The sequence below is a fragment of the Salpingoeca rosetta genome (assembly GCF_000188695.1).
Source record: "Salpingoeca rosetta unplaced genomic scaffold supercont1.17, whole genome shotgun sequence".
Taxonomy (NCBI): Eukaryota; class Choanoflagellata; order Craspedida; family Salpingoecidae; genus Salpingoeca; species Salpingoeca rosetta.
Window position 1 is genome coordinate 1,257,344 of NW_004754917.1, and position 24,003 is coordinate 1,281,346.

The 24,003-nt window shown below is 55.9% G+C and overlaps 7 protein-coding genes across 7 annotated transcripts in view; 3 read left to right on the forward strand and 4 right to left on the reverse strand.

The window, feature by feature from the left end:
- PTSG_06972 (uncharacterized protein) overlaps positions 1–246 on the reverse strand; it is a gene marked incomplete at its 5' end in the record, with an annotated part of 4,328 nt that extends 4,082 nt beyond the window's left edge. The window contains one exon of the mRNA XM_004992318.1: positions 225–246. Coding sequence (XP_004992375.1) covers positions 225–246 — 22 coding nt within the window. The remainder of the gene's footprint in view (positions 1–224) is intronic.
- Positions 247–640: 394 nt separating this feature from the next.
- Positions 641–5,962, forward strand: PTSG_06973 (CK1/CK1/CK1-D protein kinase). Its single transcript, XM_004992319.1, has 12 exons — positions 641–782; positions 1,071–1,374; positions 2,068–2,148; positions 2,360–2,488; positions 2,658–2,764; positions 2,985–3,041; positions 3,243–3,312; positions 3,557–3,655; positions 3,877–4,070; positions 4,331–4,525; positions 4,759–4,836; positions 5,124–5,962. Exons 3-12 carry the CDS (start codon positions 2,146–2,148, stop codon positions 5,155–5,157), a joined length of 966 nt encoding a protein of 321 aa, XP_004992376.1. The 5' UTR covers positions 641–782; positions 1,071–1,374; positions 2,068–2,145; the 3' UTR covers positions 5,158–5,962.
- A 309-nt stretch (positions 5,963–6,271) lies between these two features.
- PTSG_06974 (uncharacterized protein) lies at positions 6,272–7,108 on the forward strand (the record flags this gene model as incomplete). The annotated part of the gene is made up of 3 exons (XM_004992320.1): positions 6,272–6,407; positions 6,680–6,806; positions 7,015–7,108. 3 exons carry the CDS (start codon positions 6,272–6,274, stop codon positions 7,106–7,108), a joined length of 357 nt encoding a protein of 118 aa, XP_004992377.1.
- Positions 7,109–7,503: 395 nt separating this feature from the next.
- PTSG_06975 (uncharacterized protein) lies at positions 7,504–9,198 on the reverse strand (the record flags this gene model as incomplete). Its single annotated transcript, XM_004992321.1, has 4 exons — positions 8,551–9,198; positions 8,146–8,308; positions 7,706–7,796; positions 7,504–7,508 (listed from the first exon to the last, which is right to left on the reverse strand). The coding sequence occupies exons 1-4, from the start codon at positions 8,751–8,753 to the stop codon at positions 7,504–7,506; spliced, it is 462 nt and encodes a 153-aa protein (XP_004992378.1). The 5' UTR covers positions 8,754–9,198.
- A 223-nt stretch (positions 9,199–9,421) lies between these two features.
- PTSG_06976 (uncharacterized protein) lies at positions 9,422–20,604 on the forward strand (the record flags this gene model as incomplete). Its single annotated transcript, XM_004992322.1, has 23 exons — positions 9,422–9,961; positions 10,208–10,301; positions 10,616–10,692; positions 10,881–10,948; positions 11,128–11,290; positions 11,553–11,621; positions 11,802–11,905; positions 12,095–12,182; positions 12,437–12,523; positions 12,734–12,814; positions 12,992–13,177; positions 13,578–13,670; positions 13,808–13,854; positions 14,058–14,383; positions 14,715–15,793; positions 16,122–16,232; positions 16,443–16,497; positions 16,724–16,899; positions 17,088–17,156; positions 17,498–19,705; positions 19,880–20,017; positions 20,202–20,285; positions 20,563–20,604. The coding sequence occupies 23 exons, from the start codon at positions 9,422–9,424 to the stop codon at positions 20,602–20,604; spliced, it is 5,985 nt and encodes a 1,994-aa protein (XP_004992379.1).
- A 243-nt stretch (positions 20,605–20,847) lies between these two features.
- Positions 20,848–23,473, reverse strand: PTSG_06977 (uncharacterized protein). Its single transcript, XM_004992323.1, has one exon. The coding sequence runs from the start codon at positions 23,433–23,435 to the stop codon at positions 20,877–20,879; it is 2,559 nt and encodes an 852-aa protein (XP_004992380.1). The 5' UTR covers positions 23,436–23,473; the 3' UTR covers positions 20,848–20,876.
- A 12-nt stretch (positions 23,474–23,485) lies between these two features.
- Positions 23,486–24,003, reverse strand: part of PTSG_06978 (Nsun6 protein) — a 3,176-nt gene continuing 2,658 nt past the window's right edge. Inside the window, exon 6 of the mRNA XM_004992324.1 lies at positions 23,486–23,874. Coding sequence (XP_004992381.1) covers positions 23,725–23,874 — 150 coding nt within the window. The 3' untranslated portion in view covers positions 23,486–23,724. The remainder of the gene's footprint in view (positions 23,875–24,003) is intronic.

The window sequence follows — 24,003 nt, forward strand, 5'->3', positions numbered from 1 at the left end:
TGTCGTGTGTGTGTGTGTGTGTGTGTGTGTGTGTGTGTGTGTGTGTGTGTGTGTGTGTGTGTGTGTGTGTGTGTGTGGAGGGCGATGGGCGGAGAGCAAGACATCGTGAGCTCAGCGTACGTTATGCAAACACACCACCGCCCCCACCCCCACCCCCACATACCCACCACACCCACACCCACATACCCACACATGCATAGCCACATATGCATACACGCACACACCTGAGCTGCTCGCGAGCGGCATCTGTGGTTGCAGCATGAGCCAAGCGACCCTGTGCAAAGTTGATGACAGCCGTGGCCTTCATCGGCTCACGGCACAGCCACCCTGCAGGCATGCTTCGTCTCTCTCTGTCTTGTCTGTGTCCGTGTGCTTCGTCTGTGATGGGTTGTGTGATGGGGATGGGGGTGTGCTCGCCTCGCCTTCTCTCGCCTCAGTTGCTTTGCTCTGTTTGAAATCCGCTCTCGTCAAATCAACAACAGCCTGTGTGTGTGTGAGTCATCATCGCAACCCTCGACGAACTCCGCCCTGAAATCAGGGGCATTCCCTTTTTGTGGTGTCGCTAGCGGTAGGTGGCGGAGAATCGTTTTGCTCGTTTTTGTTTTGGTATGGGCCTCTTTTGTTTAAATCTTCAACCAATCTTCAGCCCGTCTTGAGAAAAACCTGACGTCAACCACAAGCAGTAAGCAGCAAAGCAAGCAAGCAAGCAGGTGCTTTCCTCTCTTTTTCGTGTGAAGTTTTCTCTCAGCCCAGCCTGCCTGCCAACATCCGATCACGACAACGTATGTGCGCAGCACCGCTGCTAGCTTCCTTGCTCCACTCTGCCTTGCCTTGCCTTGCCTTGCCTTGCTTGCTCTGCGTCATCCCTCCAACCACTCAGTCAGCCAGCCAGCCAGCCAGCCAGCTGGCCGCGCTCGTTCCGTTCGCCCATCCATTCCACCACCAACACTTTTCCTTGCCCGTGCGTGCCTTGCTTTCCCTTCCGTTGCTTTCCCTTCCGTTGCTTTCTTCTGGTTGGTTGCCTTGTGGTTGCTCACACCAGCAATTCCCGCATGGTGATTGCTTGGTAGCTGGCCCCACAAGTTGATGCGCGCTGTACATCGTGTGACGTGACGACGTGCGAAGAAGCCCAAGCGCACACACGCTCGTGTGCAACCAACCGCCACTCCCCTGCTAGCTGATCGGGATTGCTGCTGCTGGAGAAAGGAACAAGCCATTGTCAAGACACACACATACATCGTTGGCTGGCCGGTCGATTGTTTGGTTTTGGGAGTTTGTCACCTTCTTCCTCCCGGCAAATCGCGCGCGATATTCCTGTGCGTGCACATCGACACGCGTACAAGCAGCACACCCTGACCGTGTGACGCGACAAAGGTACGAACCGCCTCTTTCTCATCCGTACAGTTGGCGTGTTGGAGTATCTGGTGCGTTGGTGCCTTGATTGCTTGCACACCCTTCGCTGAGCAACGCTTTTGGTGGTTTGCGTGCGTGCATGCGTGCATATGTGGTATGTGTGTGTGTGCGTGTGTGCGTGCGCGCGTTCGTGTGTGTGCGCGCGCGTGTGTGTGTGTGTGTTTGCATGTTTACATGAGAAGGCCGTTGCTGCCATCTCCGTGTTCGTTGGTGCTTCATTTCCCACCGCGTTCTTGTCGTTCACGCACACCAACTTCTTCTGCGCGTTCGCAGTGGTGTGTGTGTGTGTGTGTGTTCGTGTGTGTATGGTAGCCTTCCTTGTTTGTATCTGCGGGCGCGCAGCGCATGTGTTGATGATGATCATGGCACGAACATCTGTTTCCATGTTCGCAAACACACACGCACACACATGCACGCACCGTTCTTCCTCGTGCACCTTCCTGCTCTGTCTGACCTCGTGGTCGTTCCCAGCAAGCACAAACTTCAACCTTCACCCACCTTGGTCGTTTGCTTTCCACACACGCGGTGCTCACGCCTGCATTTTCCCTGTTCTCCGCTGGCCTCTGCATCTTCGCCACACAACCGTCGTCGCTGCTTCCGCCGTTGTGACTTTCCTCTTCATCATCGCCGCTGCCGTCGCCCTCCCCCTTCCAGACGTTTGCGTTTCCGGCTCTCGTCCGCTACCCCTCACCCCTACCCCTCCCTCAACACACACATATCACATATCACACAATGGTAAGCGCTGCTGGTCGATTCCCATCCCCCCTCCCCAGGAGCGGATGATCAGTTCATGAACTGTTCCCCCGTTCGCCCTGACAACACCACCTATCCCTTTTCCATGTGCCATCACCACCACCACCCCTGTTTTTCGCTTCCACTAACTCCTGACACCCCCATGCTCTCGTGTCACTGCGGCTCTGCTGTGCTGCATGTGCTGCATGTGCAGTCGTCACACAAGACCAAGTCTGGGCCGTCGCTGGACCTGTATGTGGCCGGGCGGTACCAGCTCAAGCGCAAGATTGGCCACGGCTCCTTTGGCGACATCTACCACGGTGTCAGCGCCGCCAGCGGCAAGGTATGCACGCGTGTGTGTGTGTGTGTTTGAGCGTGAAAATTATTCTGTGTGTGTGTGTGCATTTGTTTGTGACATTCTCGTGTGTGTGTGTGTGTGCACGCTCGTGAAATGATTTCACACCTCTAACCCACTTCCCATGCAACCACCGCGGCTGCTCGCTGCACTGCAGAATGTTGCTGTGAAGGTTGAGTCGCTCAAGACGCGGTACCCGCAGCTGTACTACGAGGCGAAACTGTACAAGATTCTCGCAGGCGGCGTCGGCATCCCGCTCATGAAGTGCGTAGCCACTGGCTCATTGCTCATGCGGTCGTGGTGGTGGTCATGCGTGCGTGTTTGTGCGTGGTCATGCGCGTGTGTTTGTGCGTGTGTGTGTGGTTGTCGATGAACATTTGGTGGTATGTTGGCGTGTGTTGTGTGGCCTTCATGGACGCTGGCTGACCTTGAATGTCTTGGCATGTCTGCGTGCGTGCGTGCGTGATTGATTGATTGGTGGTAGGTGGCACGGACAAGAAGGCGACTTTTACGTGATGGTGATGGAATTGCTGGGCCCAAGGTACGTCCATGCGCACCGAGTGTGCTCCACTTGCTGACACGCCAATGTCATGTGTGAGCTGCACGTGTGTCAACATGTATATGACTGGATTGTGATGGTGATGTGTTTGCGCGTGCATGTCTCGTCGTTCCCCTTCGTTCGTTTGTTCGTTCGTGCCTTGCTATCTCCTCATCATGATGCCCTCCTGTTGTGTATCTTCAGCCTTGAGGACTGCTTTTCCTTCTGCGACCGCAAGTTTTCGCTGCGAACTGTTCTTCTCCTCGCCGATCAGGTGAGCTGCTCCTGCCACCATGCTGCCCTGGGCATGTTCGCAGCTGCCATTGAAGTTCCAACACGCACAGTTGTACAAACACACACACACACACACACTTGCACACACACACACTTGCGTACACATTTGCACACAGTTGAACGCACACGCGCACACGCACATTTATTTACACGTGCCTGCTTATGCACGCAACTTCTCACACGTGCTTCCTTCTTCTCCTGCCCACTCAACACCACGTGCTCAGATGCTTGACCGGTTGGCGTTTTTGCACTCGAAGCACTTTATCCACCGCGACATCAAACCAGACAACTTTCTGCTGGGCTCCGGGTCAAAGGGCAACATGGTGAGTGCCAACACGCACACACACATGCAGGACACACACACACACACACACACACACACACACACACACACACACACACACACACACACACACTGAGGGCACACACTGATGACACACACTGAGGACACACCTGCACTGCTTGACTTGCGCCCACAGCAACCTCACTTCTTGACTCACTTATTTCTTCCCTCCGTCCCTCACATTCGCACTCGCGCACGCAGGTGTACATCATTGACTTTGGGCTTGCCAAGCGGTTCCGGGACCCGAAGACGTTTGAACACATCCGCATGCGCACGGACAAGCACCTGACGGGCACGGCGCGGTACGCGAGCATCAACGCCCACGCCGGCATTGAGCAGTCGCGACGTGACGACATTGAGTCGCTCGGATACGTCCTCATGTACTTTCTCCGCGGGTACGTGCCGAAGACTGCAGAGTGGTGATTGGTGACTGGTGGCTGTGATCCTTGGTAGTGGTGTGTTGTGGGACGGTTGTGGTGGTGTGATGGCCTTGGTAGTGGTGTTTGTGATGGTTGCTTGTGGGCGCTGTACGCTTCCCTGTCAATCAGCGTGTTTCCATGCATCCCTGCAATAAGTGTTAAGGGCATTCCAACCCCCCCCCCCCCTTTTTTTCTCATATCTGCCTCCCGTTTGTTTTGCTGCCATTCGTTTGCAGGTCGCTGCCGTGGCAAGGGCTGAAGGCTGCGAACAAGAAGCAGAAGTACGAGAAGATTATGGAGAAGAAGAAGACGACGCCGCTTGAGGAGCTGTGTGCGCGCCATCCGCCGGAGCTCCGCGTCTTCCTCGAGTACGCGCGACAGCTTGAGTTTGACGAGGGCCCAGACTACAACTACCTCAAGAAGCTCCTCATGTCAGTCGTCAAAAGCCCCCCGCACGCACGCGTGGTTTTTGATTTGCTTTGTTTGTTTGTTTGTTTGTTTGTTTTGTTTGTTTGTGTGCGTGTGCGTGTGCGTGTGCGTGTGCGTGTGCGTGCGTCTTGAACTTGCCACACGTGCGCTCCCCCCCTCCTCTCAACCCGCTGCCCCGTGCCTCACCGTCAACACCGCCATCATCATCCTCTTGCTGTTTTCTGTGTGTGTGTAGCGGCGTGTACAACCGGGAGAAGTTTGAGAAGACCATCTGCTTCGACTGGACCAAGCGGGCACGCAGCATGAAGCAAAGGTGTGATCCTACCCCCACATGCGCTTGCGAAGACAGACGTGCGCGTTTCTCTGTCGCCGTCTGTTTTCTCTCTCTCTCTCTCTCTCTCCACACACACGCGCACACTCCCTGTCTCTCCGGTCCCTCCTTCCCTCTCGCTCTGTCTCCCCCTCTCTTTGCACTGTTCTTACTCTATCTGTCTGTCTCGTTTTCAAAGCAAACGCGTTACCCTTCGTGACTCTGCACAGCTTTTGCTTTCTCACACGAGCCAACTTGCATGCGTACAACCCCTTCCTCTCAATCTACAGCAAATCGAAGAAGAAGGACAAGGAAAGCCACTAAGGAGTTGCTTGTGCAGCGTTCGTCACCGAACGGTGTGCAATGCGTGCACGCGTGCGTGCGGGTTTTCACGCATTGCGTTTGCGCATGCACGTTCGCATGTGGGCGCATTCATTCCCCTTGCCTCCTTCCATCCCTATTCCGTTGCTGTAGCTGCTGTTGCTTCTTCAATCCCCTCCAACCCTTTTTTGATCTTCTGCAATCGTCGTTGGCTTTCCTCCTCTTCCTCTTCCTCTTCCTCCTTCATCTCCACCATCATCGTCTTGGTCGTTGCATACGCTTGTTCTTGGCTGCTGAGCTCCTCATCTGTCTTCTCTGCTTTGCGGGTTCCTTTTCTCATGTGACCGATGTAATTCGATGTGCATAACAGTTGTGTGTGTGTGTGTGTGTTGTGTCAAGTGATGTCCCGTTGGCCCCCTCGCTTATCCTGCTTCTCCGTGCCGTGCGCTGCGTGGCTGTGCGCCTCAGCGTTGCATGTGCATATACATGAGAACGTTTGTTTGTTTGTTTGTTGTGTGTCGTGATGGCTTGTGTTCATGTTTGTTTGGCTCTACCTCCCCCCCTTTGCTTGTCTTGTCTCTTGCCTCCTTTCTCTCGTCCTTTGCCCTTCCTCTCTCCCCCTCTCCTTGTACCTTTTGCTGTCGCCTTGTCTGTGTGCCCTGTATCTTGATGCCTGCCTGCCTGCCTCTGTCTGTGTCCGTCCGTGTTTTGTTTGTGTGCTGCCTTTGCTCGTTGCCGCGTGTTTCCCTCCTGCTATTTAATATCGGCTGGTGCACAACACAATCAACGAACAAACAACAAAACCCAGTCAAGCTACTCGGCACGTGTGTGTGTGTGTGTGTGTGTGTGTGTGTGTGTGTGTGTGTGTGTGTGTGTGTGTGCGAGTGTGTGTGCGAGTGTGTGTGCGAGTGTGTGTGCGAGTGTGTGTGTGTGTGTGCAGGCGGCACACCACCACCTCAATTTGTGGTGTCGTTGGCTGTTCCGCCACGTCTGCAGAAAAAAAAATGTGTGGGAAGGAAATTTTTTTTTTTTTCGCGACAGTGGACCGAGCGGATATCAACAACACGACCAACGAAGCAACAACAGCAACAACTCGCACAGCACACCAACAGCAGTCATGGCGAAGAACGGCAACGGCAAGCGCAAGGGGTCGGACATCGATCTCGACAAGATCATTGCGGCAAAGAAGCAGCAGCAGACCCCTCTGTCCTTCTATGTCACCGCTGGGCTCCTCAACGCAATTGTCCCCGTTTGTAAGTGCACTTTGTTTGGTTGCTTGTGACTCGCCGTGCTGGGCTTGTGGTGGGAGGGTGGGGGCGGCCAATGTTTGGTGTCGTGTTTGGGATACAACTGAAGCGAGAGCCGTGGGCATGAGAGAAGTGGTCGAGGAGGAGGAGGAGGAGGAGGCAGCAATGTTGGAAAGCAAAGTGGAGAGGCGAAGAACGTGCAGTGCTGTATCAACACATTTGTGTTGCTGGTCACTCACCTCTCATATCTTCTTCACGTGCCGTGTGTTTGTTTGCAGTTCTGTTTGCCACGGTGTTGATGCTTGATGTCATCTCCAACGCCATCGTTGTCGTCATCGGCATTGCCGTGACGGTTGCCAGCCTCCAGTACGCATACCAGAACGTTTCTCGGAAGCTCATGGACAAGTGCGTCTTGATTGTTTGCATGTGTGTGTGTGCTTGTGTGCGTTTGCGTTTGTGGCAAGGTCTTGTGTGCTTGTGTGTGCTTGTGTGTGTGTGTGTGTGTGTGTGTGTGTGTGTGTGTGTGTGTGACATTGCCCGTGTGCGTTTCGTTGAAGTGTCTTCGACCGCCTTGTGCTCATATCTTGAGTATGATCAACCCCCCTCGTTGTAGGATCGCGCTGAAGCGCCGCGAAGCTGCACACAAGCTTGTGCTTCAGGAGCGCAAGCAGGGCAAGGGCCAGGGCCTTGATGTCGATTCCATGTGAGTGGGTGCTCTCTTGCGCTGTCCTGCGGTCAACCAAAAGCGCACATGCACGCACACAACGACGGAGACAGACAGACACACATACATACAGACACAGACACGTTACCACAACGGCGCTCTTTTGATGTCATCTCATCCTTGACCTGCCCAACTCTGCGTGTGCACTTCCCATCAGGCGCGTGCAGAAGGAGGGCCACATTGCACGGTACGAGGCGCGCTACCTCGCCCTCGCTTTCATCAACGCAGGTGTGTGTGTGTGTGTGTGTGTGTGTGTGTGTGTGCACAACATTGTGGCATGGTGCTTACTGCATTCATGTTTGTGCAATGCGCAGTTGTTTCATCCCGCGTGTTTGGCCCTCTCTGTACTCACACCCTACCTGCCGTGTTTGTGTTGGCTCATTCTGCACATTCAACGCAAACAACTCATGTTACTCACACGTACAACACGCACACGCACACACACACACACTCACACACACACACACTCACACACACACACACACACACACACACACACACACACACACACACACACACACAGAGGTACAGGCACAGACACAGACACATATTCACAGACACAGACATGCTCTCTGCGTACCATCGGCGACAGTCTCTCCGGCGGCGGTGGCGTGTGCAAGATCGACATCTGTGCGGAGGAGGAGGTGCGCAGTGGCCTCTTTGCAATCGGGCTGACACATTGGACGAGGGACGTCATGAGGCGTACAGGTGTTGGTGAATGGGCGATGCAAGGGGAGGGTGTGGCTTGTGTGGTGTCGGTGTGGGCAGTGTGTGGTGTCGGCGTGTGGTGTCGGTGTGTGGTGTCGGCGTGTGGTGTCGGCGTGTGGTGTCGGTGTGTGGGTGATGTGTGGGTGATGCGAAACTGCTCCGCGAAATGCGCCCCATGCACGGAAGCGGGGAAGGCCCACAGAGATACGGATGTGCATGCAACAACTGAACACGCACGCACACACACACACACACACACACACACACACACACACACACACATCTACACACATTCACAGAGAGAGCACGCACCCTGGAAGCGGCTAGGAGCAGGGGTGTAAGACCTCCATTTGTTGTGGCATTGACATCTGCGCCCGCCCGCAGCAGCAGCTCCATGGCCTCAAGCTGGTTCCATCGCGTTGCGCAGTGCAGCGGCTGCCACCCCTCGTTTGTCTTGATGTCCACCTTGGCTCCTCTGTTGAGTAGAGCACGGCGTGTATTGCAGTGTCAGGACATGGTTGGTTGGTCATGTCAAGGCCGGTGGGTGTGACAAGACGGCAAGCGAACACAAGGATAAGCACCGATGGTTATGCACGCAGGTACACACAGAGAGACGGACGGAGAGACGGACACACACACACACACACACACACACACACACACACACACACACACACACACACAGACACACACACAGACACACACACACACACGCACCGTGAGAGGAGCAGCTTGATGGTTCTGACGCGGCCGTTGTAGGATGCGCGGTGCAAGGGCGTGTATCCGTCCTCATCCTGATGTGCCAACAAGCGCTGCACCTCCACTTCGTCACCAACACCGTCCAACAGATCCCCCAAGTGACGATACTCGCCGCGCTGCGCCATCTTCAGCACCCGCTCTTCCGCCGACATGTCCTCCATCCTGCTTGATGCTGCGTTGTGTGTCTGTGCGTGGTCTGCGTGTCTCTGTGTGTGTCGACAACAACAACAACAACAACCTTGTCCCTCGCCCCTCGTCCCGCACCAGCACCACTCCAGCGTCCACCACTGCTACCACGACGAAGCAACCAAGCAACCAAGCAAGAAGCAACACCACCAAGCCACTCAGTGAGAGCAGTCCTGCCTCTGCGTCTGCCCTCTCCTTCTGCTCGCTGTTTGCGCTTCCGCTTCGCAACGAATTTCCCGTTGTCCAGCCAGCCAATACGCACCACCCCCCAGCAGCACACCACAGCAGAACCAAACAAAAGAAGGGCTTAGTCGCAGGCGCAATCGCAGGCGGGTGTGAGGGTCGCGAACAGCTCACGCTGACGTCTGCCGTTGCGACTGTTGGAGGGCAGGCGCACTGAGGCAGGTAGTAACGAGCACGAACATAACATCAGCGAGCAGCAGCCTCCTTGCTTGCTCCGCAGCCTTAGGTTTGATTGGCCGTGTGCAGCGCACAAACGTTCGTTGGTTGCATTGTACACACACACACACACACACACACACACACACACACACACACACACACACACACACACACACACACACACACACACACACACACACACACACACACACACACACACGTCGGCTCGTGACTGCCAGCCATGTCATCAGGTGACGATGACTCCGTATCCATGGAGTCGTCCTCGTCCGAAGGCACCACCACCGCCAGCACGACAACAAGCGCGACGACAACAGCCACAGCCACGGGTGCACACGACAGCGACGGCACAACGTCTCTTGATCCCGCACGAGACCACCGGCTGTCGGTATCGTCCATACGCTTCTCAGACAATGACGACGACAGCGACGGTGCTGATGACGATGACGATGATGGCCGCGATGCGGGTGATGATGGTGATCACGCTCATGGCGAGGAACATGGCGAAGAAGGTAAAGGCGAAGAAGACACACCTCGTGCGAGTGCAGGGGATGCACAGCACCCGCTTTCAACGACGCTTGCCAGCTGGCTGGAGGAGAAGGATCCCAAAGATCGCCAGCATCTACTTGACTGCAACGGTGTTGATGTCAAGCAGAACCCAGATACCGTGCAGGAGATGGAGTGCTTCTTCACAACTTTTCTCGCTGTGCGAGACGTCACATCTGTGTTCACCCAGCTGACCACTCTCAAGATCCTCATCGCGGTGTGTTGTGTGTGTTGTGTGCATGTTTGTGTGTGTGCATGTTTGTGTGTGTGTGTGTGTGTGCATGTGTGTGTGTGCATGTGTGTGGTTTGTGTGTGTGCTTGTTGTGTGGTGGTGTGTGTGTTGTGTGTGTGTGTGTGTTGTGTGTGCGCGAGAGAGATAGGTGTGTGTGATGGGGCGGGTGGGAGTGGTGACAGTGGTGACATCGCAGCTCACACACATACGTGCTTCTCCCTGCTTCTTCAGCCGCAACTGACCCATATTCGCGGCATTGAGGCATGCCCGAACCTGACCGAACTCTGGATCTGCGAGGGCAACGTTGAAGACATCTCGCCACTCGGTAGGCGAGCGGTGTTGATGCTCATGCTCTGCGCATGTGTGCGCGCATGCGTATGTGTGTGTGTGAGGGAGAGAGAGAGAGTGTGTGTGTGTGTGTGTGCGTGTGCGTGTGCGTGTGCGTGTGTGTGTGTGTGTGCGTGTGCGTGTGCGTGTGTGTGTGTGTGTGTGTGTGTGTGTGTGTGTGTGTGTGTGCGTGTCGCTCGCGGGACACGCATCACTTGACCACCATGCCCACCAAACAAAACATCACAACGTACTGCTCACGTCTTTACACACACACACACATACATACACACACACACATCATGCCACTAGCTACACTGACGAAACTTGAGAAGTTGTACATGTATTCAAACGTCATCGCGTCCCTTGTCCCGCTTGGCGGTTGCCAGGTACTGTCAAGTCACACACACACACACACATACACACACACACTCTCTCTCTCTCTCGCTCGCTCTCTCTCTCTCTCTCGCTCTCGCTCTCACTCTCACTCTCTCACACATACACACCCTCACACACACTCACATGCACATGCACGCAAACATCCGTCTCACTTCTTGTATTGCTGTGGTGTGCACAGGAACTTGCACATATTGACGTGGAGCACAACCACATATCAGACATTTCCGTGCTCGCCCAACTGCCAAAGTGAGAGCGCATTGCTGGTGGCGGCGGTGTGTAGTGTGTGTGTGTGTGTGCGTGCGTGTGCGTATCAGCAGCAGACTGCATCCTCGTCTCGTGCGCTCATGCGTCTGAATCTTCATCGCTGCAACCCTGATCTTTCGCTATCATACCGTCTCTTCTTCACTGCTGTGCCACACGTGCAGGCTGTCGTTCATCAACGCTGCGCACAATGCGTTGACGCAGCTCCCCTCTTCGTTTGCCACCACCACCGCCCTTCACTCCCTCAACATTGCTGGCAACAACATTGCCGACTTCTCCGTGAGTCCCATCCCATATTCCAGCGTGGGTGTGGATGTGGATGTGGATGTGTGTCTGTGTGTGGATGTGTGTGTGTGTGTGTGTGTTTGTGTGTGGATGTTTGTGTGTGAATTTTTGTGTGTGTGTGCTTGTGTGTATATGTATTTGTGTGCGCGTGTGTATGTGTGTGTGTGTGTGTGGATGCGTGTGGGTTTGTGTATGTACGGCCATCTGTGTACTCGAATATGTGGATGGATGGTCCTATTGCACATTGTTTTACATCTGACCGCGGCTCCATCACGCCGGCCTGCACCGCCGCAATCACCATCAGGCGCTGTTGGCGCTGCGAGCTGTCAAGTCCTTGAGGCGCCTCTGGCTGCAGGGCGAAGACTACAACCAGGTCTGCACACACACACACACACACACACACACACACACACACACACACACACATCAAGTCGTAATCATGTGTCGCATTGTTCAGTTGTCGCAGCAGCAATGCCTGTTGGCGCATTCCTCACGTATTTATCACGACCGCCACCTCCTATTGTGTCGACGACGACTATGACGACGGCGCCAGAACCCCGTGTGCCGTCTTTCAAACTACCACGCGTGGATTGCGTTTCTTCTACCGTCGCTCGAGCTGCTGGACGACTTCAAACCGCCGCCGCCAAAAGCACGAGAGTACGTGGCATAGCGCAGGCAGCACGGTCATTTGTCGAAGAGATACCTGCAACGTGTATGCACATGATGTGTGTATGTGTGTGTGTATGATTCCATAGATGCCCTTACTTTGCTTCATTCTTCATATCTAACACTCCCCCCTCTCCCTGCTCACTGCCACCCGTGCTGCTGATACCATATCATCTTCAGTTCTCTCAGTCTGGCCCTGGACGCAAAAGTCGTCCACACGTTTGCGCTTCGTCACAGTCTCCTTGCTGCTGCCTGGCTCTGGGCACACGTAAGCTGGATGTACTGGTTTGGAGGTGTTGGTCGCAATTCGATAGAATGGTGGTTGTGGTGAAGTCAAGTATGAAGAGTGCAGTGCGCGTGTGTGTGTATGTGTGTGTAAGAGTGTGGAAGAGAGTGTGTGTGTTTTTGTTTTTCTCGTTGGTGCCAGTACATGCTGGTGCCTGACTTGCTCACTGCACTGTCACCGTCAGTCATCAAATCGCCTTGTACGCTCACTTCTGTTGCTTGCATGCATCTTCGCAGGACTACATGAAGTCCATCTACACGATGCGCAACCACTTTATCAAGGACATTCAAGTCCGCATGGCTGCCGTGAAGGCCGCATTCGAGGTGACGCCCCGGTTCATGATGATGGTGATGGTGGTGGTGATGGTGGTGGTTGGTGGTGGTGGTGGTGGGTGTTGCTGGGGTGCTGAATGTTTTGTTGTGTAGACTCTTGTTTCCTGCCTACTGCCTGTGTGTGTGTTGTTGTTGTTGTTGTTGTTGTGTTGCCTTTTTTGCTGACAAGTCGCCAACGTGCTTGTGCTTGCATGCAAGCAGAAGAATGGGGAAGACACTGCCCTTCAGGCGTACATTGACCACTTGAAGGCACAGGGCACGCAGAACGACCAATTCTTTGAGGTGTACACATGATATTGTTCACGTGTTTCTGAACGTGTATGTCTGCTGTGCATGCATTTGTGTGAATGGGCGCGAGCAAGTGTTTGAAGTGCGATTATGTCATTGTTTGGCATTCCCCCTCTCACACAAACCAACCAACCATCCATCCATGGGCCATCATCGACCACTCGCGTGCAGGAGAAGACGGGTGCGCTGCCCACGAGCCACGACCTGTACCGGTGGCGCCGCAGCATGGTGGAATCGTTTCTGCGTCTCGTCGACACGGGATACATTGCCATCCACGACTCACAGCTGCACCCTGTTGACATCTCTGTTGTCGGTCAGCCGGCACCACATCCGCGCGGCAACACGAAACCATGGTCAGTCCCATCGCAGAACCCACCTCGCTTTCATCCGCTGTTGTACCGTGGCGTTGCGACTGTTGGTTGTATCAGTCACATTTGTCCCTCTGTGCAAGTGCTCCGATCAGCTCAAGCCTAATTCGCCACCACTCGGTGTTCCCCTTACCACCATCACCATCATCATCATCACCATCATCATCATCACCATCATCATCATCACCATCATCATCATCACCATCATCATCATCATCATCATCATCATCATCATCATCATCATCATCATCATCATCATCATCATCATCATCATCATCATCATCATCATCATCATCATCATCATCATCATCATCATCATCATCATCATCATCATCATCATCACCACCATCACCATCACCACCACCATCATCATCATCATCGCCAGGGAGGCTGCTGCTCAGCGTGACGTTCGCTCGTTCTTCGATGCCGCCAAATTCAAAAGCTACGGCGTCGTCGCTTGCAGGGTGCACCACGTTCTACAGGTGCGACGGGCTGTGTGTGTGTGTGTGTATGTATGTGTGTGTGTGTACATGTGTGCGTGTGCGTGTGTGCGCCCGTGTGTGTCAACTTTTTCGCGTCTCAACGAGCTTTTCTGCATTCCCCACATGCGTGCTTGCAGGTTGAGAACACGCACCTGATGGATGAGCACAAGAATGCAATCAAAAAGTGGGTCACTTTCCTTTCCTCATCTTGCCTCTTTTCGCTTCGTGGCTCCACGTTGTGATGGTGTAGGCGACAATTATGTACCTTACACACCCGCGCAGCGAAACATCCGATCTAAGCTCAAACCAGTCTCACCATCCTCACCTGGCCCTGTCTCACCTGTCTCACCACCACCACCACCACCACACATGTCATCTCATGTTCAGGTTCATGATGCGAGCACAGGAAGAGGAGCAGTTTGGGTCTGTTTACTACAACGACAACGACAACGCCAACGCCACGACGACGACGGCAGCCAACTTGCCGAGCCACGCTCGCCGTGGGCGCATTTCGTTTGGCGACGTCACGACGAAACAGGGACGCAACGGCAAGACAACAACAACAGTTGGCACGCTGTCGGCCGTGAGCCCGAGCCTTGCACGCGAACTGCTTGAGAGTGACGCTGCGTACGAATATCTGTTGCTGGATGTCGGTGGTGCTGATGCGGTGGAGGTCGACGCAGCCATCACACACATGTGCAGCAACCCATCAGGTGCGTGTACATATGTGTACATATGTGTACATATGTGTGTGTGTTGTACACGCGTGTATGTGTATGTGTATGTGTACGTGTATGTGTGCGCATGTGCGTGTGTTTGTTTGGTGGTTTGGAATGAGGAAAAGGCGCGTAAGCCGAGTGTATTTCTCCTGGGTTTCAACCAAACCCACGCAAACAAATGTATGCGTACGCGTATGCGCATGTGCACATACGGACACACAGACTGACACACATACGGACACACATACTGGCACAAATACTGACACATAACACCCCTCCCACCTCCCAACATCATCTCCCCCCCCCCAAACCCCAAACACACTAGGCGGGACTGTGCCGTATTGCCTGACGAACCGGCTGCACACGATGAAGCATGTGACACAGCACCTGTCAGCGGACCACAGCTGGCCACCGTCACACTTCACCCGCGTCCTCGTGGTGCGCGCATATGTGCCCGGGGTGATGTGGGCAAACGCGCGCGAAGGAACAATGACATGCAAGCAAGCGCTGGAGACAGCTCGGCGGAGAAGACCAAAGTTGGAACCTGAACAGCAACAGCAACAGCAGCAGTGGGACAGGAAGTCGAGTGGATTGACATCGGGGAGAGGTAAGACATCGCTGGCGTCATCTGTTGCAACATTGCAATCCCGCGCCCCAACTCGCGCTGCCACATCATCATCATCATCATCGGTGACCAGCGGCAGGCGACGGGTTGGTGGGTATGGGCCGCGCTCCAAGCGGCCACCACGGCGGCCACGGCGCGTGACAGAGTGCACAGGTGAGGACGAGGCAGATGCTGCCGACGCAGATGGTGATGATGATGATGATGATGATGATGATGATGATGGTGATGATGATGATGATGAGGATGATGATGAGAACGGTGGTGATGGAGATAAGCAAACAACAGCAGGTGCTGATGTGAGCCAAGGTGACTGTAGCGGTGGTGGTGGCGGCGATGGTGATGGCTCCAAGGCAAGTGAGCAGGGTGGGCGTGGCTCGTCGTCATCGAACAAAGGTGACAAGAGCGGGCGAAGCTGCGCCGATGCTGCTGATGCGCGCACATCTGTGGACAGCATCGGCCCCATGAATGACGATGAAGATGAAGAAGGGGCGGAGGTGCACTACATTGTGCCAAAGGGCGCAGACATGTGGTTTGTGCCCATGTATGTCATGGATGTTGAGCTGTGCAAGAACTCCCTCAAACTCAAGCCCCCATCCACATCAGCCCCATCGACCTCGTCGTCATCATCATCGTCGGAGAATGCGCAGAGCGGCACCAGCAAGCCTGCGATGCACGTGCCTGATGCGGTGCACAGCGAGTGGTCACGTCGGAAGAAGTTGGCTGGTGCCATCGCAGGAGCCCTCAGCTCATCCATCCTCCCGACGTTGGACGCCGACACGGTACTGTTGATGCGAATGATTCGCTCGTGGTCGTGTATTTTGGGACACCGGTCACGTGCGGGAAGTGTTTTGGTTTCGTTCGCCGAGTATACACGCACGTTAAATACTTGTGTGTGTGTGTGTGTGTGTGTGTGTGTGTGTGTGTTTAACTCGGTGTATGCACTGTGTAATGCACATGCGTATTCGAGTGTGCCACGTGTGCCGTGTGTGCCGCGTTGTTGGCCGTTTGCGCTGTTGTGTGGCATCCATGACCTTCCCTCGCCCATTCTTCATCACTAATCCAACTCATCACCATTGCTTCCCCTTCCCTCCCAACACGACACATCAGCGGGTGTTTGGTGGCATTGACTTTGCGAGCGTGACGCGCGTGTGTCTGAGCGGCCTTGCGTTGCAATCTGTCACGGAACTCAAGGCACTGCCCAACTTGAAGCACTTGAATGTACGTCATGAAGGCATGGGGATCAACAACTCAGCCCACCGCGTGCTCTGCAGCCTGTAACCCCTCATCGCCCTCTCGATTTCATCCTGATCGCACGTGCACATACAAGTTTTAACATTGCATTTTTCCTTCCAACTCACAAACGAGCATTGCACACACACACACACACACATTCACTCGACTGCTTGTTCTTGTTCTGTGCCGTGTCAGGTTGGCTACAACTACTTGACGTCGCTGGCGTGGATCGATTCGCTGCCCACACTCGGTGAGAACGGTGGTGTGATGTGGGGTGTGAGCTTGCGCCGTGATTCAAGATAAGTGGGAGCACATGCACATGCAGGTACACGCACATGCACACAGCACACATACATATGCACACACACACGTACGCACACAACACTCAACTTGCGCACACTCTCACTTGCTCACATCACCACCATCATCAATCTCCCCTCCCCTCAATCAATCGCCATCACCATCACCATTGTCAGAATCACTGGATGTGCATCACAACCGGATTTCGTCCACGGACATGACGGCGGCGCCTCGTCTGCGCTTCCTCGATCTCGGAGCGAACAGCATCACCCGCGCACTCGCCCTCACCACGCTGCCAGCAGCCTGCCCTGCCCTCCAGTGCATGTTTCTCAACGACAACCCCTTACTCGAGGTAACAACAGCACACTCGGGCACATGGTTGCGTACGCACATGTGGACATCGCACGCATGCGCAATCTCACACGCACACACACACGCACACACACACACACACACCTGCACACACACACACACGCACGCACTGGCTCACGCACTGGCTCACGTATGCTCACTGTTGATCTTGCTCATACTTGGGTGCAGTCCGATGCCGTTGGTGTTTTGCACAAGTTGGCGTCGAAGTTTGCTGACATGCGGCTCATCACACTCGAGGTACACGGAGATATATGAATGAATGCACACACACACGCACGCACGCACACACACGCACGCACGCACGCACGCACACACGCACAAACACACACACACACACACACGCACGCACGCACGCACACACGCACAAACACACACACACACACGCACACGCACACGCACGCACGCACGCACACACGCACACACACACACACACGGCCTTGTGTTGTTGGTTTTCGTCATTTCTCTCTCAGTTCCCTGCTGTAATTGCACGTCACACAGACTCACACCAAACACCATCACCACTTCACCACCAATCAACTCACCCCATCCCCCCCCGCCTTCCCAAACGCACACACCAGTGGTCTGTTGTGTACCGCTCGTCGGCACTGCACGAGACGCCGCTGCCGCCGACTTTGAACGTGCGCGTGTCCCCCTTCTTCCAGGGCGAGCGCAGACACATGTGCGCTGTGTGGACAGCACCGTCAACAGCAGCCAACGCCACCTCGCTGCTCTCAACAGCGGCTGCAACCACCGGTGACACCACCACGGCACCCCAGCCCCCACCGTGCATCCACGGCACGACGAGCGTGTCGTACAGCGGTGCGCAGCCCTGGGAGGCGTATCGCACGTGCCAGGAGCTCCTCCTGTGCGCAGAGAGCAATGACGCGGGCGTCTTGCATCATGTAGCGCCACAGGGGGTCACGGCTCTCCGACGCGCGTCGTGCATGAACGATGCCGGGTTTTCCAACCTCGGAGCCTATGCCCACAGCGTGGCGGTGCCCGAAGTTGTCAAGGGCGTGCTGGTGCGCACGGCAGCAACGAGCACACAGCACGTGGTGCAGGATGGTGTGGCTGACTTTGCACGGGAAAGGGGGTTCGCACAAGTGGAATGGATTGCACTGCACACGTGCCGCGTGTCCACCTTCAAGCTGCCCCGCTCCTGGCACGACACGCTCACCTCCCTCTCGCTCGTGGACAACGCACTGTCCTCGCTCAAGTTTGTCCGCTCGCTACCGTCCCTGCGGTTCCTCGACGTGGGGCACAACGAGATTCAGGCGCTGGATGACGTGGCGACCCTGCCACACCTCTCCACGCTGATGCTCTCCTTCAACTTTGTGCACGACCTTCGCCCGCTGCGAGACATGCTGTCGCTCACCACTCTCTACATCGACCACAACTGCATTTCGAACCCGCGCGAAATCTTCCACCTGCGTGAGCTGGAAGCGCTGCGCGTGCTCAATGTGGCTGCCAACGCGTTTTGTCGCAAGCGGAAGGTTGTTCCGTTTGTCCTGTACTACCTGTCTGGGCGCCTGACGATGCTCAACGACCGCCTCGTGACAAAGAGCGACCTTGACCTGGCCAGGCGCCTGTTTGACGGCGTGCTGACTATTGACATGATCGCCGACAACGTCGGGGAGGACCAGTGCGAGTTTGTGCGCACGCTGGATCTGCCGCACTGCGCATTGCGTGAGGCGCGGCTCTCGGATGAAATGCGTTTTGAGCACCTGTACTCGCTCAACTTGGAGGACAACAACATGACGACGCTGGAGCCGCTGGCCGGACTCAAATTCCTGCGCGTCCTCTGTCTCAACAGCAACCGCATCCGCAAGTTTGCTGCCAACCACCGCCCGCGCTCCGCCGACCCGCACGCCACAACGCCGGCCATGGCATTGCCTGCAGGCAACAGCAGCACGCGAAGTGGGCGTGGGAGCGGCGGCAGCGGCAGCAGCAGCGGTGGGAATGGATCACGAAAGGAGCGAACGAGTGCGTTGCGAGGGCAGCTGCTGAGCCGAAGCACCAGCAGCATTCCAAACAGCACCAGCAGCGGCAGCAGTGCGTCCACAACAGCGGCAGCAGGTGGGGGCAGGCGGACCGGTTCTCCATCAACAGCGCGGCGCTTGGCACTAGCATCATCGCGTGATGACGTCACTGGCCCCGCCGCCAAGTACTCCTCCAATGGAGCGAGTAGTAGCGGGGGTGGTGGCGGTGTGCTGACGCGTGGACGGGGTGTGTCGAGCACGGATGGTGCGCGGTGTTCGTCGCCGCTTGGCCGGAGCGCGGGCGCATCGCGTGGTGTGCGGACGCCACCGCCTGCAAGGAGGACGCAGAGCCCACTTCCGAATCGGGCAAGGGGCGGGGCTCTGAGGCACCGCGGCAACAGTGTTGCCGGGGCAGCCTCCTCCTCCTCCTCATCATCAACAGCAGCAGCAAGTGCGGCGGCGTCGTCGGCCACGTCGCTTCGGCGTGGCATGTGGGTCAACTCCCAGCGCCCTGCTGGCTCGCACACGCTTGAGCGCTCGTCCCGATCGACGTCTGTGGTTGAGGACGCAGCAAGCGCGGACCCCGTGTTCCCCTCACTTGAGGTGCTCATGCTGGCCAACAACGGCATCCACAAGCTTGAGCCGCTGCAGCTGCACCGCATGCCGAAACTGCACACGCTCTTCCTGCAGAGCAACGACATCTCCAGCACCGTTGGCATTTCAAATTTGGCGGCACTCAACGCCCTCATTCTGGACCACAACCGCATCAAGACCATCGCGAAGGACACGCTCAGCACATGCCCAAAGGTTCGTTCGTCACCGTGGCTGCCGCTGGTGGTGGTGGTGCTGGGGGTGGTGCTATTGTTGTTTAATTTGGTGTTTCCGTTACTGTCGTTGCTACTCGTTTGCGTTCTCACCATCTATCCTTTGGCATGCGCCTGCACGGCCTCATTCTCTCATCATCCGCTCTGTTGTCTGCAGCTGCGTGATTTGCATATGAACGCCAACCGACTGCTTGAAGTGGATAACTTGTCCGGAAATCCGCACCTCCAGCGCGTCTATCTCCAATCCAACCGCTTCTCTGCTCTTGAAGACCTATCTGGCCTTCGACAGAGCAAGGTCTTACACATATGCTTGAGGGGAGAGAGGGGGGGCTTGGCGTTATGTCGTGTGAAGATGTGGTGGTGTTTTTGAAGGTGTATCTTTGTGCAATCACTGTTGTTCTGAGCTGTTGGCATCCCATGCGCCCCACCACACCCTCACCTCACCTTACGACGACCACCGCCACCATTACCGCCAGCAGCGGTTGAAGGAGCTGGTTGTTGCTGAGAATCCGTTTGCGCGCCGGCGGGACTCGCGACTTGAAATCATCCACTACCTCCCACAGGTTCGTGTGTGTGTGTGTGTCTGTGTGTGTGTGTGTCTGTGTGTGTGTGTGTGTGTGTGTGTGTGTGTGTGTGTGTGTGTGTGTGTGTGTGTGTGTGTGTGAATGTGTGAGTGACAAACACGCACACCCACTCGCTCAGTCGCTCACACACACTACACACACGCACACACAAACACACACACACACACTCACACACTCGCTCATCCAATCACGTTCGTTCACACACCACAACAGAGCATGGTTCAATTCATCTGTCCTGCGATTGCACACTGGAAAGCAAAAGAAAGCAGTCGTGCAGGCCTCCTCAAAGCCAAAGTAATAAAACCACACGCAAACACACTTACTCACTCACTCACTTACTCACTCACTCACTCACTCACTCACTCACTCACTCACTCACTCACTCACTCACTCACTCATACATACATACATACACACAAACACACAAACACACACGCACCCACTCTCTCACTCACTCGCTCACCCACCCACCCACCCACCCACTCACTCACTCACTCACTCACTCACTCACTCATACATACACACACACACACGCACACACACGCACACACACACACACACACACGGGAGCTAGCAGATGGCGCAAAACGCGGGGCAGCGGTTCAACACCGTGCCTGTATCAACGCAGATGCAGGCTGTGGTCAGGGAGCACGTCACGCCAGCGCCTGGCTGAAACGGATTACCCTGCGCGTACACTTCCAGAGTGGACTCACCATCCACGCCAATCATGCTCAGCGTTGACAGGGCGTTGTTCTCAAGCCGCAGGGTGCCCGTGATGCGCGGAGGGAAGGCGCCAAAGACAACAGACGTGAGCTGGTTGTCCTGCAGGTAGACGTCGACAACGCGGTTGAGGCTGGAGAGGGAGAAGCGAGACAGCAGGTTGTTGTTGGCTTGGATCGCTTTAAGGCTCGTCAGGGCACCCAGGCTGATGCTGGTGATGCTATTGTAATGCACACTGAGCGCATCCCCAATCTCTCGTAGCCCCTTGAGGTCGAGCGCGGCAATGTTGTTGTTAGAGAGGTCGACGCTGCCGCCAACGAATGTCAGGCGGTCGAACACAACACTGGTGATGACGTTGAATGCGGCCTCAATGCTGCCGCCCACACGCTCCAGCAAAGGCAGCGCCAGACGCGTGAGGGCATTGTTGGCCAACACAACAACACCACCCACCATCGTCACCTGATCAAACGCAACCTGCTGCAGCTGCGCGCCCTTCAACAGGATGCTGCCAGCAACACGCCGCAAGGGGCCAAACTTGACCTGCACCAGCGACGTGTATGACATGTCCACGCTGCCAGCAACCGATGTCACCTGGCCAAAGTTGACAGAGCTCAGGGCAGCCCGCTCTTGGCTGCTGCCTTGGAGATGGAGGTTGTTGCCAATGGTGGCGAGGGACCCTAGGTCCACCGACGCCAATACAGGGTTGAAGCGCATGGTGACGCTGCCTCCCACCTGCTTCGTGCCGGCAAAGGCAACGTCCGCCAATGCAAAGTTGTCGCTGACGACCACATTGCCCATAATAAGCAAAGCCGTGATGTCGAGGCTGGGCAGGTTCGTCCCGCCCACCGTGAGCGTGCCCTCAATCTCCGACAGCGCGTGCCCAAGATGGAGGCCGTTGGAGACGCTGCTGAAGAAGATTGTCACGTCGCCGTTGACGTGCCTAAGCAGCGGTAGGGACAGGGTTTCCAGGTTGGGGTTGTCCTTGATCTCCATCGCCCCGCCAATGTGTGTCAGCTTCAGAGCCGCGATGGTGTGCAGGAGTGGGCTCTGGTTGATGAGCAGGCTGCCACCAACGCGCGTGGTGTTGCCAATGTCGATGCGCGTGCACAGTGGCTGGTACGTCACTTGCAGGCTCCCGCCTACCATGGTGATGCTGTTCAGGTCAAGCACGTCCAGCTGCATGTTCTGCGAAACGACAATGGCGCCAGCGACACCAAGGCCGATACCAGGTGTCGTCGTCACCGTCATCACCCCGGAGTTGCTGAGCACGACGCTGCCACCAATGCTGGTGATGGCGCCAAAGGTGACGGCCGCCAGCTGCATGGTGGAGCTCAGCACCAGGCTGCCACCAATCTCCGTGAGCGGGCCCAGATCAAGGTTGGTCAGTGGCGTGCCAGCCACGCTCAGGGTCCCGCCAATGTGCGTCAGGTTGTCGAAGGTCAGCGTGTGCATGGCGGAGCCGGACAACACCACGCTGCCTGCGACGTGGGTGATGGAACCAAACTGGACACTCTGCACTGTTGGTGATGCCCTCACGTCACCATTGACCCGGCGCAGCCCGAGAACCTCGTCACAGCAGCAGTCCACAATGCCAGTCACTTCGTCCAGCTTTGCTGCCACGACCGCTGCGCGCGAGCTTGCGTCTGAGCAGTTCAGCAGCAGTGCAGGTGGTGGTGTGCTCGTGGTTGTGGTGGTGGTGGTGGTGGTGGTGGTCGTGGTTGTGGTTGGGGTTGTGGTGGTGGTGGTGGTCGTGGTTGTGGTTGTGGTCGTGGTTGTGGTGGTCGTGGTGGTCGTGGTTGTGGTGGTGGTGGTGAACACTGCTCGTGACGCTGTGGTTGTGCTCGTTCCCACCTCTCCGCCACTGCCGGCACCGCTGCTACCGCCATTGTTGTTGTTTGAGGAGCTTGAAGCGCCTTGGTTCCCTGCGGGCGATGTCAGCACAAGAGGCACCGCCACCGCGGCGGCGAGCAGGAGCAGCAAGGCAATTGCCGCGAGCACGAGCTTGGTGCAACGTGATGAGCAGCAATCGGTTGATCTCGAGACCTTAACCGCCGTGTAGCTCTGCTGCGTGTCTGCAAACGGTGAAACAGGTGGCACAGCGTACACGCCAGGCCGTTGCACCATGCCACTGCTGCTGCTGCTGCTGGGTGTCGTGGACGTAGTAGGCTGCGTGCTCTCGTACAATGGATTGGTGACATGGTGCGTGTCATCGTACCCTGGTGCATGGTATCTGGGCGGGCCGGCGGTGTAGAGTGGGTTGGCATAGTGGAAGTTGATGGCTGCCCGCTGCTGCTGGTGGGTCGCGCTTGCACTGCTTGTGTCGACTTGCGACGACCCTCCGAGCAGCGTGCCGCCATCAAGCGTCACGTATTGGTCGTCGCCACCCTGTTGTTTGCTCCAGCTCACCATCTTGCGTGCGTTTGTCGCGCGTGCGATGTGTATCAATCATGTGCGATTATGACACGGCCACATGCAACAAGACAGCATTTTCGGCGGGGGGGGGGGCTGTTGTGTGGAGCCATGGTGCTTGTTGGTATGATGGTTGTTGATACGACGGTGCCGGACAACACAAAGGTGAGGGTACAAGTTCACTCACGCACACGTAAATGCAGATGCACATGCAGATGATGCACACACAGACGTCCACACGCAGACGCACGAACAAGCACACAGACAGACACATACACGCCGACACGATTCAGGGTGGGTTTGGTGGCTTCTTGATGAACTTTGCGATGAAGAAGCCTATGGTGTCACACGTGCTTGATGGTGTGAACCGCTGCACGCGCTGCCTCGCTTCCTCAGACAGGCCCTCATATTGCACCCCGGCCTCTCCGATGTACGGCACCTGCATCACACACGAACACGGGGTGTGTGTGTGTGTGTGTGTGTGTGTGTGTGTGTGTGTGTGTGTGTGTGTGTGTGTACGTGTGTATGTGTGTGTGTGTGTGTGTGTGTGTGTGTGTGTGTGTGTGTG

What these genes read in the sequence shown, in the direction of transcription:
- PTSG_06973 (XM_004992319.1), top strand. An exon ending in GTCGGCATCCCGCTCATGAA is followed by an intron (nt 2,765 to 2,984) that starts GTGCGTAGCCAC and finishes GATTGGTGGTAG; the next exon opens with GTGGCACGGACAAGAAGGCG. An exon ending in TTCTTCTCCTCGCCGATCAG is followed by an intron (nt 3,313 to 3,556) that starts GTGAGCTGCTCC and finishes CCACGTGCTCAG; the next exon opens with ATGCTTGACCGGTTGGCGTT.
- PTSG_06977 (XM_004992323.1), bottom strand. Translation starts at nt 23,435, where the DNA reads ATGGTGAGCTGGAGCAAACAACAGGGTGGCGACGACCAATACGTGACG.